The 13630-nt window shown below is 39.8% G+C and overlaps 1 protein-coding gene across 1 annotated transcript in view; it reads left to right on the forward strand.

The window, feature by feature from the left end:
* Positions 1 to 3285: 3285 nt before the first annotated feature.
* GAN (gigaxonin) overlaps positions 3286 to 13630 on the forward strand; it is a 77080-nt gene continuing 66735 nt past the window's right edge. The window contains exon 1 of the mRNA XM_036750785.1: positions 3286 to 3516. Within this exon, the coding sequence (XP_036606680.1) occupies positions 3350 to 3516 (167 nt within the window). The 5' untranslated portion in view covers positions 3286 to 3349. The remainder of the gene's footprint in view (positions 3517 to 13630) is intronic.

A 13630-nucleotide genomic window follows, 5' to 3' on the forward strand; every position in this document is an offset into this window, starting at 1 on the left:
CTATAGGCATAAGTTTCTTCAGGCCAATGACCATACTGTTTTTCATTTTGGTATAATGTTTTTTTTATTGAATTCCTTCACCAGTAGCAATTTTCAATTCAGTTCAAGTACTTACAAGACTTATGTCATTGTACTTGTTACTGCCTTCTCAAAAGCTTACGATGGTTCCCAAAAACTTTTAGAAATATATTTAAGTTTCTAATCACAGGCCTGAATGCCCTGAACCACTGGACTTTGTTTCACCTAAATTGCCATCTTCAAATACTCCCTAAATCCTTTTGGGACCCAAGTCATTCCTTCCACACAAGAACAAAACGGGTAGGATAGCATGTCAGAGCTATAAGGAACCTCTGACCTCACCTGATTCAGCCCCTTATTTTACAGAGTATTAAACTGAGGTGCAGGGATGGGAAGAAAGCATTGTGATATAGGCAAAAGAGGGATGGATTTGGAGTTAGATCTGAATTGAAACCCAGGCCTTCCACTCACTACTTGTGAGACTTTGGACCATTCACAACCTATTAGGTTCCTTTCAGCTCAAAATATATGATCTCATGAAATTATGATCCTAAGTGACTTGTCAAAAACTTGGGTCAAATAAACTGGCCATTTCTCTTATGAGTTATTCTCTATTACCCACCTCCCTAAATATTTTCTCCTTTCTATCAAAATATATTTCCTTCCCCAACTCCTTTAAAGCAATACCCAAGATCCACCTTTACAAAGAAGCATGCCTAATTCTCACACTTTACAGTCTTCTCAGTCACACTAGCAGCCCTTTTGTATGATTAATTGTCATCATTAGGAACTGGATCTATGTTAGTGTTTCTATTGTTTGAGCTTTAGTTTTCTGGGAGCTTTTGGGACAGAGTAATCATTCCTATCAAACAACAAGCATTTATTGACTGTCTACTACATGCTCAAGACTGATGGGAATAGAAAGAAGTATAAGATATGGGTCTAACCTTCAAACAGTCTATGGCTCATTTGGGAAGCTTATAAACCCTTGTCAAAAACCACTATAAGACAACACAGATGGCCTCCTATAAACAAGGAACTTACTACAGGAGTATAGTGGAGTGTGCCCTGATTGGGAATGAGGAAAACCTGCATTCTAATTCAGGACTCTGCCATTAACTACCTGTGTGACCTTAGGCAAATCACTTCCCTTTCTCTGGGCCTTCAATTCCTCATAAAATAAGAGGGCAGGACTAGATGGTCTATGAGAACCTTTCTAGTTCTGACATAGGATTCTCTTTCCTTCTTTATTAGCTGTGTGGAAAGCCCTAGATTATATTTAGAGTTGCAGCTAATGCTTAGAAGGGACCAAAGGAGTGTTGCAAGCCATAGTGACCTGAGAGAGGTCTGCCCTGCTCCCATCATTGTGCTCCAAAGTTTTGACAATGTCCCTCTGCTCAGTATCACTTAAAACAGGAGTGGGGAAGCTGCATCCTCAAGTGCAGCCCTTTGACTGAATCCAAACTTCACAGAAAAAAATGCTCTTAATAAAAGGATTTGTTCTGTAGAACTTGGACTTCATCAAAAGGCCACACCCAAGGACCTACAGGGCCACATGTGACCTTGGGGCCACATGTGACCTTGAGGCCACAAGTTTCCCACCCCTGACTTAGAAGAATACAAGTGGAGCCCGGCCCTTTACCTGTTAGAGGATGTTGTGGAAGGATTTCCTGCATCAATCCTGGAGGTGAAGGAATAACAGATAACCTGAGTCCCCTACTACCCTGATATACTGTGTCTCATAACTCTTACTCCAACATCACCTCCCTCCTCAGTCAGTAACAAGATCAGGAATTTAGGGAACAAGCATTTATTAAGCACCTACTATGTGCCAGGCACTGTGATAAGTGCTTTATGACTATTATCTCAGTCGATCCTAAGAATCCTGTAGGTGCTATCCCACTTTACAGTTGAGGAAACCAAGAGGGCCAGAGATTAAGTGACTTGTCCAGGTCACAGAGCTAATAAATGCCTGAGGCCATATTTAGAGCTAGAATGGTCATCTAACCCTCCTTTTACAAGGAGAAACTGAGGCCCTGAGAGGTGAAGTGACTTGTCCAAACTCACAAAGTCAGTAAACAGTGGAGCCTATATTGGAATCCGGGTCCCCTGCTTCCAAAGCCGGTGCTTGCCAATCCCCATTGTTCAAGCTGTCCTCCCTCGGGCAGCCAGCCCAAGTGGGACCTACTCAGTCATTGGGTTGGTCATTCTCGCCTCGGTCAGTTGGTTAGACAGTGGGGGAGGTTGGTCCACCGTGCCTTCGTCACTATGTCAGTCCTCCCACCACCTCGGAAAGATCGCCCTGCACTCCCACAGCCCAAAAGGCCCGAGCTGCGAGCCTCTCCCACGACTAAGGACAAGCCTTGGGAGCCGAGGAGGAAGTCAGTTTCATCGCTGGGGGGGGGGGGGGGGGGGGGGGAAAGGAGGGAGGGTCGAGTTTCTGGGTAGAAGCCAAATTCCGACACCCCGCTCCACACACAGGTGAACGCGGCCCGAGCCCCGCCTCCTGCGAGGAGGTGGGAGGGGCAAGCCCCTACCTCTAACGATTCGGGCTGGTCCTTCTAAAGTGGAGCGGCCCTCTCGCGAATTAGAGACAAGGTTCATTCTCGTTAATGAGGCCCACCGGCCCGCATCCATCCTCAGCCCCACTCACCCCCAGCGTAAGAGGGGCGTCCCTCTCAAATACGAGAGGAGACCTCCCGGGCTCCTTTGAGGTTCGAGCCCAAGCTCCGCCCTCCGCGGTGCGAGTTGAGCAAGACTGAGATCCCCCCTCCCTAGAATGAGGTGGGCAGGCCCAAGCTCCGCCCACCTTTCAAAGTGAGTTGGACGGCACCTCCCCCCTTTCGCGAAAGAGATGGACCTGCCCGAGCTCCGCCTCTCCCAGGGGTGTGAAGGACTTGAGAGGATACCCCTTTGACCACCCCCAGCCACTTCGTTCCCTCCTACTACTAGTTCGGGATACCCCGCTTAGTCTCTACTCCAGCAAGAAAGGGGCGGAGTTTTGGAGGAAGCCTCCGATACGCTGTCGAACGCACGAGGAAGGCGGGGCAGTCGCGGAATGATGACGCCCTACTCTCGGATCCGTTAAAAGAGCCTGAGGGGGGGCTGGCCCCCACCTTATCTCCTCAACGCACTACTAATGGCGCAGCCGGGGTACTGCCTGTTTCACCTCGCGCTCCTTTCGTTGTTTTCCTGACCGTGAGCGAACGAACGAAGGAGCGCGCGCGAAGAGTGACTGCCAGAGCGCCGGTGCAGGACGCGTTGGGGGGACACTAGGGCTGCAGCCCCCAGGAGAAGGGGTAGAGAAGGGGCAGCCAGCGCGGGTGGCAGGATGGCGGAGGGCAGCGCCGTGTCGGACCCTCAGCACGCCGCCCGGCTTCTTCGCGCTCTGAGCTCGTTTCGGGAGGAGGCCCGCTTCTGCGACGCGCACCTGGTCCTGGAGGGCGAGGAGATCCCGGTGCAGAAGAACATCCTGGCGGCCGCCTCGCCCTACATCCGGTGAGCCCGCCACCATCCGTCCGAGCCTCTCCTCCACCGTCCTCCAGCCCGGCCAGGGCCTGGGTGGGGCGCAGCCCGAGAGGGGCCAAGACGTCCCCGGGGCACAACTGCCCCAGACTTGGGCTGCCTCCTTGGAAGCTGCCCTTGGACAGCATCCTCCTTCCCCCACGGGCCACCCCTGCTTGGCCTTAGGGGACACTTGCTAGGGGGAGCTTCCCCTCCCCGGGGCTCGCTGGGCGGGGGAGAAAAGGGTAGGGCGGGGTCCCCGACTTAGAATCCATGTACAAACTATTTCTTCAGCACTTCACTGAGAGGAAATGCACCTCTGAGCTGTTCTGTCTAGTTTATTACTGTGGGTGTAGACACGCAGTTGGCCCCAGCGATGCTTTTCTTCCCAACCCCTTTAAGAGATACTCAGATTTTCTAGCGTTTGTGTTGCGGAGACATACTAGAAGTAAGAGATAATAAAGTAGAAAAGACTTGTTTCTGTGTGTAGTTACAGTCCCCAGGAGCCAATTACGCACTGGTGACTAAATGAACATCTTAGAACTCTTCCTTAAAACAAAGCTTAACCTGATTTACCAGCTGTACAAAACTGCCTAATTAAAGATAGATATAACTGTTTACACAAACTTATACCGCCATCTCTCCCCCCGTCCCCCCCTCCCGGTTATCTTTTCTTGCATCAACTTTCCTAGCCTTACTCAGTTGTTTTGACAAGCTAAAATGCTGAAAGCAGCGTTTAAGGAAATAAATTGTCCAGTAAGTCAAATATTAGTTAGTAGATGGAAATTTTCATTTTATAATGACAAAGCAGGAAAGCAAGATCATGTCATGTCCTTATTGCACTGTCATACCACTATAGCAATGTTACTTTAATAATCTTTAAACTGGAGGTTTTTTTTTTTTTTGGTTAACTTGAATGAACGTATGTGACTAATGTTAGCTTACTGGAACTTCACTTAACTGTTTGACTTGAGTAGAATTTGTAAGCCAAGGATAGGTGAATAGCATGACACAGGATTGGAAAGGTAGGGCAACAGTAGGTTGTGTACGACCTTGAATGCCAGGAGACTTAATTTTGCTGATATGAAAGCTTCCTGAAGATAGATAGTTAAGAGGCCTGAAATACACATTTCAGATTTGCGTTATTAAGACCCATTTAACTTGATATCTGTTATTCCCTGATAGTAAGATATTAACCAACTGTATTTTTGGTGCATTATTGTTGTCCTTCACTAAGTAGTGAAATATATACCTATTTTTCTGACACTAGCTAAATAAGATCTGTAAGTACTTTAGCACAACTCCTGGGGCCGGTATTACTTTGCTCCTAAGAAGCTTAGAAGTAGCAAAGTGATCTATCCAGTTGATGTGTGGAGTATTGTTCATGTATAAGGGTTATTTTCCAATTTGTTGGACAAACAACTTTTTAACTAAATCATCTATCTATATTGATGACATCATTAATTTAGCGGCAGAAGGGATCTTGAACACCATCTAGTCCAGACCCTCATTTTATAGAGGTGAAATTCACTAAAAGCTAAAGAAGTACAAGAAATAGAATCTGGATTCAAACTCATTTGCTGATTCCAAAATCAGGTTTCCTGCAATTCTGTCATGTTGCTGCCCTAATTTAATACTTAAAGCATTCACTTAATAGTTTTTTTTGTTTGTTTTAAACCCCTATATGATTAGTACTTTTAGGTCTATAATAAAACATCTTTTCAGTATCACCTTCGTCTCAGTGGTAGAATGTTCAGATATTCTTGGGATATTTTTTTCAAATCATCTTATAATTCAAAACTACTGACACTCTACATAAAGCACTATTTTATCAGGCACCTTAAATAACAAAATATATAACTTCTTGAACATTCTTATGATTCTAATAAACTAAATATCTTAATTTAAAAATTAAAGAACTTTTTAAGCTTTTCAAAACAAATGTTAAATGCCATATAATTAGTATTATTCATGTCCTGTAAGTTGGTATAGCTGTATTATTTTTTTCTTTCTTGAATAAGGATTGTAGTGTGATGTTTTTTTTTTTTCAGAGATCTACAAATAACTGTGTCACATTTCAGCTTGAGCTAATTTTCATAACTGTCACAAACTAGCCAGACCTCCTACTGATAAAAGCAACATGGTGTTATACTTAGTAGCACTGCTATACAACATTTCCTACACATGTCAATTTCTTATGGTGTCTGGTAGAACTGATAATGCTGTAGGCTAAGCTCCCATACAAGACAATTTAGGATTATAGATTTTAAGTTAGATGGTACCTTAGAGATAGTCTACACAAGATCTCACAAAATGACAGAGTCAGAAGGGGCCAACTAGTCCAGCCTCCTCATTTTGCAGGTGAGGAACCTGAAGCTTGGACAGGTTATGTGACTTGCCCAAGATTACATAATAAATTGCAGAATCCTGATTTAAACTTTGTACTGCTGACCGCACTCCATGTGGTCTTGCCCTGACTCCCTATTCCAGAGTGTTGTTTTTTTTTTTTTTAAACCTTCACACAAGAAAGCTAGCAAGACTAGAATGGTGAAAATAGGCCAGTTTTGTGACATCAGGTACACTGCTGGCCTGGAGTCAGGAAGACCTGAGTTCAAATATAGTCCTAGTGATCCCTAAGCAAGTCACTTAACCTCTGTTTGCCTCAATTTCTTCATCTGTGAAAAAATGGGGATGATAATAGCAGTTATCTCCCAGGGTTGTTGTGAGGATCAAATGAGATAATTGTAAAGTATTTAGTACAGTGATACATAACAGCCACTATATAAATGTTAGCTATTATTTATTATTGTATCAAAATTTTCTTGTAGCATTTTATCTTTCCTCATAATATTATCTTCAAATCTGTCGTGGAAGAAAAGTAAGCAGAGAAATAAAAACCCCAGAAAGACTAAATTTAATTTTAAAAAGTGATTAGTATGCATTCATGTGGCATTTCTACTTGTGTGGTTTGGGCTAGTACATGTCATAAAGTCTTAAAATATAAAATGCAAGAAGGCAATAGACTTTTGCAATCTAAATAGCGTATTATGGATTCTCAGAAATACAGCATAGTAGTTTCAAAGTGTGTGTGTGTGTATATTTGTGTGTAAGTGGAGAAGGTTGCTTTTTCTCCCAAGATGATGGAGAGTAATAAAGATTTTCAGTTTTCATAGTGTTTGTCTTTGAACTATAAAAGGCTTTAACCTTACATTTAATAATAAATTTAGGCATAGCTGATATTTTAAATTAATTGTGAAATTACCATAGATTGAATGAGCCACAGTGTTATCTCCCTAAATGGTAAGACATTTTTCCTTTCCCATCAGGTCAGAAGAGTGCTTTACTGAGTCATTGTAGCCAGAACGAGGCCTTGACTTCTGTTTTGTCTTTTTTTCTCTATCAAGGAGAGTGATGCCAAGATTAAACTAGAGAGAACGGAATGGATCAAGAGAATTTAAAACCAGTATAAGCATGACTACAGTAAAAGAGTTCCTCGTTGTCCTAAATTCATTCATTTATCAGCAAATTTTTAGCACCTTCTGTATGCAGAGCACTGTTCTAAGTGCTGAAGAAAATTTTAAAAAGTTAAGATAATACAGTGTACATGTACATGCAGTCCTGGAGCTTATACAATATGTTTGTGGCATAAAACACATAGATAAGTAATACCTAAATATATTAGAAAGGTGGGAAAGAGTACTAGATGAGGTTAAAGGGGAAAGATCAGACCCAGGAGACCACAAAAGGCTTCATGGAATAGCTTTAAGAAATGATGTGAGCAAAGACAGAATAGCAGAAAATAGTCTGATTTGGATGAGTCATATGGTGAACCAGAATAATTTGAGATAAAGCTAGAAAGGTAGCAGGTGCTTGGAAAGTCAGAATGCCTTGAATGATATGCAAAGAATTTGAGCTTCTTCAACCAAAAGAGCCACTGAAGATTTTTGATCACAGGAGTAATAAAACCAGGTCTCCATGAAAAAGATTTTTCTGAAAGTATAAAGGACAGATTGGAGTAGGAGACAGAAGACCTATACTGGTTTGAATGCATGGGAATAACAAGAAGGCTATGGACATTCGAGGTATTAGAAGGGAAGTTAACTCTGCTTGGCCAACCAAGGTAAACTGGATTTGAGAACAGAGATCAAAGATAACCGTGAGATTATATGCATGGGAGTACTCTGGTACTACAGGCAAAACGTGGAAGTTATAGTCAAGGGGAAAGTTTAGCTTGGTTTGGAGATTCCTAGCCTTTTTGCATGTCATGAACCTCTTTATCAGTCTGCTGAAGCCTATGGACCTCTTCAGAATGTCTTTAAGTGCATAAAATAAGCTATATTGGATTACAAAGGAAACCAATTATATTGAAATATAGTTTTATACATGTGTCTGTATGTACATACACAGAGAATTCACATGCACTGGGTTTAAAACCCTTTACATAGGAGATACATCTTTGAAGCTCAAAAGCAAGGACTAAAGATAAGGTTTGTGAGTCTCCATAGTGGTGTGGTGGCAGTTGAACCTGTGAAATTGAATGGGCTTGTCTTTGCCCTACCTACCTTCTCATCTACAAGCTGGATAACCAACCACTTGTCTGTCATGTAAAGCGATTTATACTAAAAGTAAGGGTTGGACTACATAGTATTTAATGTTTCTTCTAACTCAGTTCTATGACTAGATGATCTGAGAAAATGATAGCACAAAATTGACTAACAAAGTTGATAACCAGTATTAAGAAGATATTACCTTACCTGCCCTTGATGAATTCAGGTCATCTAGCCTAGTTGAACAAATTGCGTAGTCGTGGTCAGGATCTGCATTTTAAAAGGAAAGTATGGCATCTCAGTTTCTGAAAAGCTGGCAGATGTGATTAGTGAGCCATTGTGACAATTGGTGAGGAATATTGGTAAAGAACAAATATCTTGATATTTCAAAAAAAAAAATGAAGAAGATCTACAAGTTTGGCTAGAGCTTGGTTTAGATTCCTGGGAAAATTCTAGAATAAATCATTAAAGAGATAGGTGATGAACTCCTAGAAAGGGAAGTCGTGATTGCAAGGATCTAGCATGTTGTTGTCAGTGACATGCCAGAGTAACCTCATTTCCTTTTTTGACAGGATTGCTAAACTAGTAAATGAGGGGAATGCTGTGGATATAGTTCACCTAAGTTTTAGCAAAACCTTTGATAAAGAATCTCTTGTATTTCTTGAAGAGAAGGTGGAGAGATTTGGGGATTAGACAATAATACAATCAGATGGATCCTGAATTGGTTGAATGGTTTGACTGAAAGAGTAATTCTTTTTTAAAAATTGTTTGCTTTTAATTTTCAACATTCACTTCTATAAGATTATGAGTTCTAAATTTTCTCCCCCTCCCAAAGAGAGCGTGCAATCTGATATAGGCTATAAATGTACAATAGTATTAAATGTATTTCCACATTAGTCATGTTGTAAAGAAGAATTAGAACCAAAGGGGAAAACCATGAGAAAGAAGAAACAACAAAAAAAAGAAAATAATATGCTTTGATATGCATTCAGACTCTAACTCTTTCTTTGGATGTAGATAGCATTTTCCATCATGAGTGTTTTGGAATTGTCTTAGATCCTGGCATTGCTTAGAAGAGCTAAGTCTATCAGAGTTAGTAATTGCACAGTGTTGTTCTTGCTGTGTACAACATTCTCCTGGTTCTGCTCACTTCATTTGGCATCATTTCATGTAAGTCCAGTTTTTTCTGAAGTCCACCTGCTCATCATTTCTTATAGAACAATAGTATTCCATTATATTCACATACCACAATTTGTTCAGCCATTCCCCAGTTGATGGACATCCCCTCAGTTTCTAATTCTTGGCCACCACAAAAAGAGCTGTTATAAATATTTTTGTACATGTGGGTCCTTTTCCTATTTTTATGATCTCTTTGGGATACAGACCTAGAAGCGGTATTGCTGGGTCAAAGAGTATATACAGTTTTATAGCCCTTTGGGCATAGTTCCAAATTGCTCTCCAGAATGGCTGAATCAGTTCACAACTCCACCAGCAATGTAACAGTGTTCCAATTTTCCCACATCCTCTCCAGCATTTATCATTTTCCTGATTTGTCATGTTAGCCAATCTTACAGGACAGATGTGGTACCTAAGAGTTGTTTTGATTTGCATTTCTCTAATCAATAGTGATTTAGAGCATTTTTTCATATGCCTATAGATATCTTTAATTTCTTCCTGTGAAAACTGCCTGTTCATATCCTAAAAGAATAATTCTTAATGGTTTCTTGTCAACCTGGCAGAAGCTCACCAAAGGAGTGCCACAGGGATCTGTGCTGTTTAACATTTTTATCACTGGATCAGTTTGATAAAGGCATGATGTTATGCTCATCAAATTTGCAGGTGACAGAAAGCTGGGAGGAACAAGAGTTGGGATCCAAAAGTATCTTGGCAAGCTAGGGGCAGCTAGGTGTTCTAGAGTGCTGGACCTGGATTGGGAAAGACTTAAGTTCAAATGTTGGTTTGGGACACTAGCTGTGTAACCTTGGGCAAGCACCTACCTCAGGTTTTTGTTTTTTTTTTAAAGAATCAAATTAAATAAAACCTATAAAGTACTTTATAAAGAGCACTATATAAATGTTAGCTCTTACTAATAGAAGACAGAATCAGGAGCAGTTTGTGGAAGTTGCAAAGAGTCCAATTTAAGCTTGATGTCAAGAGAAACTTCCTAACAATTAGAACTTTTCAAAAGTGCAAAGGCTGAGTTCAACCTCCTTGGAGGTCTTACTGGGTAGGTGATATTGGGGATTCATTCTATGGGTTATGCTGACTGGACGTCTTGGTGAGATTCTTTCTGACTTTCAAATTCTGTGATTAAGGTCCATTTCATTTCTTATGATCCTTTTCTCACTGCTCCAGATTTGTTCATGTTCCTTATAGTTATATTGTAGTTTAACATTTAAAAGTATTTCTTTTGCCAAGTGTGTTTGTACTTACCTGCAGTAACTATCAAATAGCTATTTTTTTTTAAAGTATCTTGATGTACATACAAAGTATTTAATACTGCTAAGCTGGTTATATTCTTAGGCCTCGGATTTTGTAAATCTTAAAGCACTATGTAAATGTTAGCTATCATTAATACTAACAAGCCCATTTTTACCATTCTAATGATGTTTGGCTCACAAGTGATTCTGTTTCTAGAATGGGTTCAAATTCAGCAATATAGAGGAATTTGTCATTTATCACTTGGTGGCTCTTACGTTTGATCTTGGCACTGTAATTAATTAGTATTTGTTGAATACATACATTGTGCATAACACTACAAACCAAATCAAGAAAGTCTTCTTGTCATTTATTTTTGTGACTTAGTATATGTGATGGTATATAGGTAGGGGTCAGTGACTTTCAGTTCTGTGTTGCTTTTAGAAGTTTTCCCTGGCTCAAACTGACTTCAACTCATAGCATTTTATTCACTCTGAAGAACTCTTTTTCATGTCTTTTGTGTATGCTTTGAGGATTCCGTCATTGTTGTTCAATCACATCTGACTCTTTGTGACTTCTTGGACCATAGCACGCCAGTACTGTCCATGGGGTTTTCTTGGCAAAGATACTGGAGTTTGCCATTTCCTTCTGCAGTGAATTTAGGCAGACAGGTTAAGTGACTTGCCCAGGATCATACAGCTAGTAAGCGTCTGAGTCCAGATTTGAGCTCAGGTCTTCTGTACTGCAGGCCCAGTGCTTTATCCACTGAGCCACCTAGCAGCCTATTTCAGTCATTAGTTTTTAGCTAGCTACTCCTGAGTAAAATTGTCTTAAATAAGGACTTTTAATAGTGCTATTGGATCAAAAGGTAGCCAGAGAACCAGTGAATATTCTACCTCCTGATTTTAGCTCTATTGTTGAGACTGCATAAAAAGAGATTGTATAGTTACCTTATTTCACCCTATTGTGGACAAGGGAATGGGTTGGACCCAAAAGGGCTCTAACAGAACCTGGCCCAGTTTGGTTTTCTCCTAACATAGGCACCAATTCCTTCCTTCCTTATTGGCATTTTATTTTTTCCAATTATATGTACAGATAATTTTTAGCATTCATTTTTACAAACTTTTGAATTTCCAATTTTTTCTTCCCCTTCCATCTCTCTCCTCCCCTCTTCCTAAAATGGTAAGCAATTTGATAAAGATTATATATGTGCAATCCTGTAAAACATGTTTCCATATTAGTCATAGTTATGAAAGAAGAAACAAACCAAAAGGAAAAAAACCACAAAAAATAAAGTGAAAGTAGTATGCTTCAATCTACATTCAGAGTCCATCAGTTCTTTCTCTGGATATAGATGAAGCTGTATGTTTCAGAATGAAACCTATTTCAATTTTCCTGTGTTCAGATGCTTCAGAATGTATCATTGCTTTTTCAGTGGTTGAAATGATCTTCAATAATTATAACTTTTTTTGTAGAGTTACATATTTTAACTTGAATCCAGAAAGTACTCCTGAAAGACTAATTTTTTTTTTAAAAAATGGTACTAAAGTGTATTTCAGAAATAAAAGACAGTATGGAATCTGTGCCTCTAGGAAAATTATCATCAAAATGACTCTCACAAACCAACCATTTCAAATTTAACACGAAATATTTAATTTGCTTTAGCTTATTTCAGAGTAGAGGTGGGGTTTTAACATATGTGGATTTTTGGAAATTCGCAAACTTTGTCATGTTGAGATCTTTATATTGCAATTGAAATGAACTTATTCTGTAGAAGATGTTGTTTTAGACCAGGTCAGCAACCATGGCCCATAGGCCAAACCCATGATCTAAGAATGTTTGTAAAAACTGTTTATAGAGAAAACCGGTCAGATTGGGTATGAACCACGGGCTTAAGATTTGTATTAGCATTTTTGGTGTAAAGGTAGTGCCCTTCAGTGGAAAGAGTACCATCATGGAATCTAGGTTTTTGACTCCCAGACAACAAATACTTATTGAGTGACTGCTGTGGGCCAGACACTGACTATCTCTAACAAGTTGGTTTGCTTTATAAAGGTCATGTAACTAGTGTACCTCAGGTTCTCCTAGTGTCTGAATAAACAGTGGAGAAGGCAAACCCTAAAGACAAGCCTGTTTTGGCAATATCATATTGTGATAAATGCTATGTAAATGCAGAATTATATTTATACGCTGGCATATAAGAATTTATGCCCAGACCAGGGAAATACATTTTTTTTAAACCTGAAGTTTAAATTACATGCTTTAAATGGGACAGAGACTAATTAAACCATCATCTTAAAGTTAGTAAAGCTTGTAAAAAAAGATGCTTGGGGACTGAAGACTCTGCCAGACCCTACATCTCTATCCTTTTTTCCAGACTTAGCTCAGGTGTAACTTGGGAAGCCTTCCCATATCCTCCCACTTATTGCATAGTTCTTCCTGCTCAGTTAACCTTGTTTTTACATATCTATTTACTTGTATCCCTCTATTCTCTTTAGCTCTTTGGAGACTGTTGCTTTTTGTCTTTGTAAGCCTGTTGCCTTGAATATAGAAGCTTAATAAATGCTTGTGGAATTGAGAAAATGATATCACAGAAAATAATTCTTTTTTTAGTCTGTTAAATATAGAAAGTAGTCTAGTGAAAAAAAATCTTTTAAAAGTGGTTTTGAATATATCAAGTGACAGTTTGCTTTAGGCATAGACTTCTATAACTAGATTTTTTTCAACTCTAAAATAATGCTGCCTTTTAATTACTTTGTAAACCATTTGCATCACATGTTGCTTGTAAACAGTTAAAACTAATCACATTTTATGTATATGATTCTGTGTGATTTACCAACATGATTGGATAATAGAAATTCTTCAGAAATATTTAAACAATTTTGTTACACAATTAACTTTGAAAAAAGATATTGATACATTTCGTTGTTACATTGCCTTCATGTCCAAATAGAAGCCTTCGCCTTCTTCTACGCTCAGTCATCTCTTGTAACAAAAAAAAAAAAAAAAAAGGGAGGGGGGAGTGGAGTCTGTCTTATATGCAACATTCCATAACTATAGCCCCTCTCCCTCTGCAAAAAAGAGAGTGAGGTATGCAGTTGACTCTTAATTATCTCATTATGTAACTCATTTCAGAACAACTA

Source organism: Trichosurus vulpecula, chromosome 3 (genome assembly GCF_011100635.1).
Source record: "Trichosurus vulpecula isolate mTriVul1 chromosome 3, mTriVul1.pri, whole genome shotgun sequence".
Lineage (NCBI taxonomy): Eukaryota > Metazoa > Chordata > Mammalia > Diprotodontia > Phalangeridae > Trichosurus > Trichosurus vulpecula.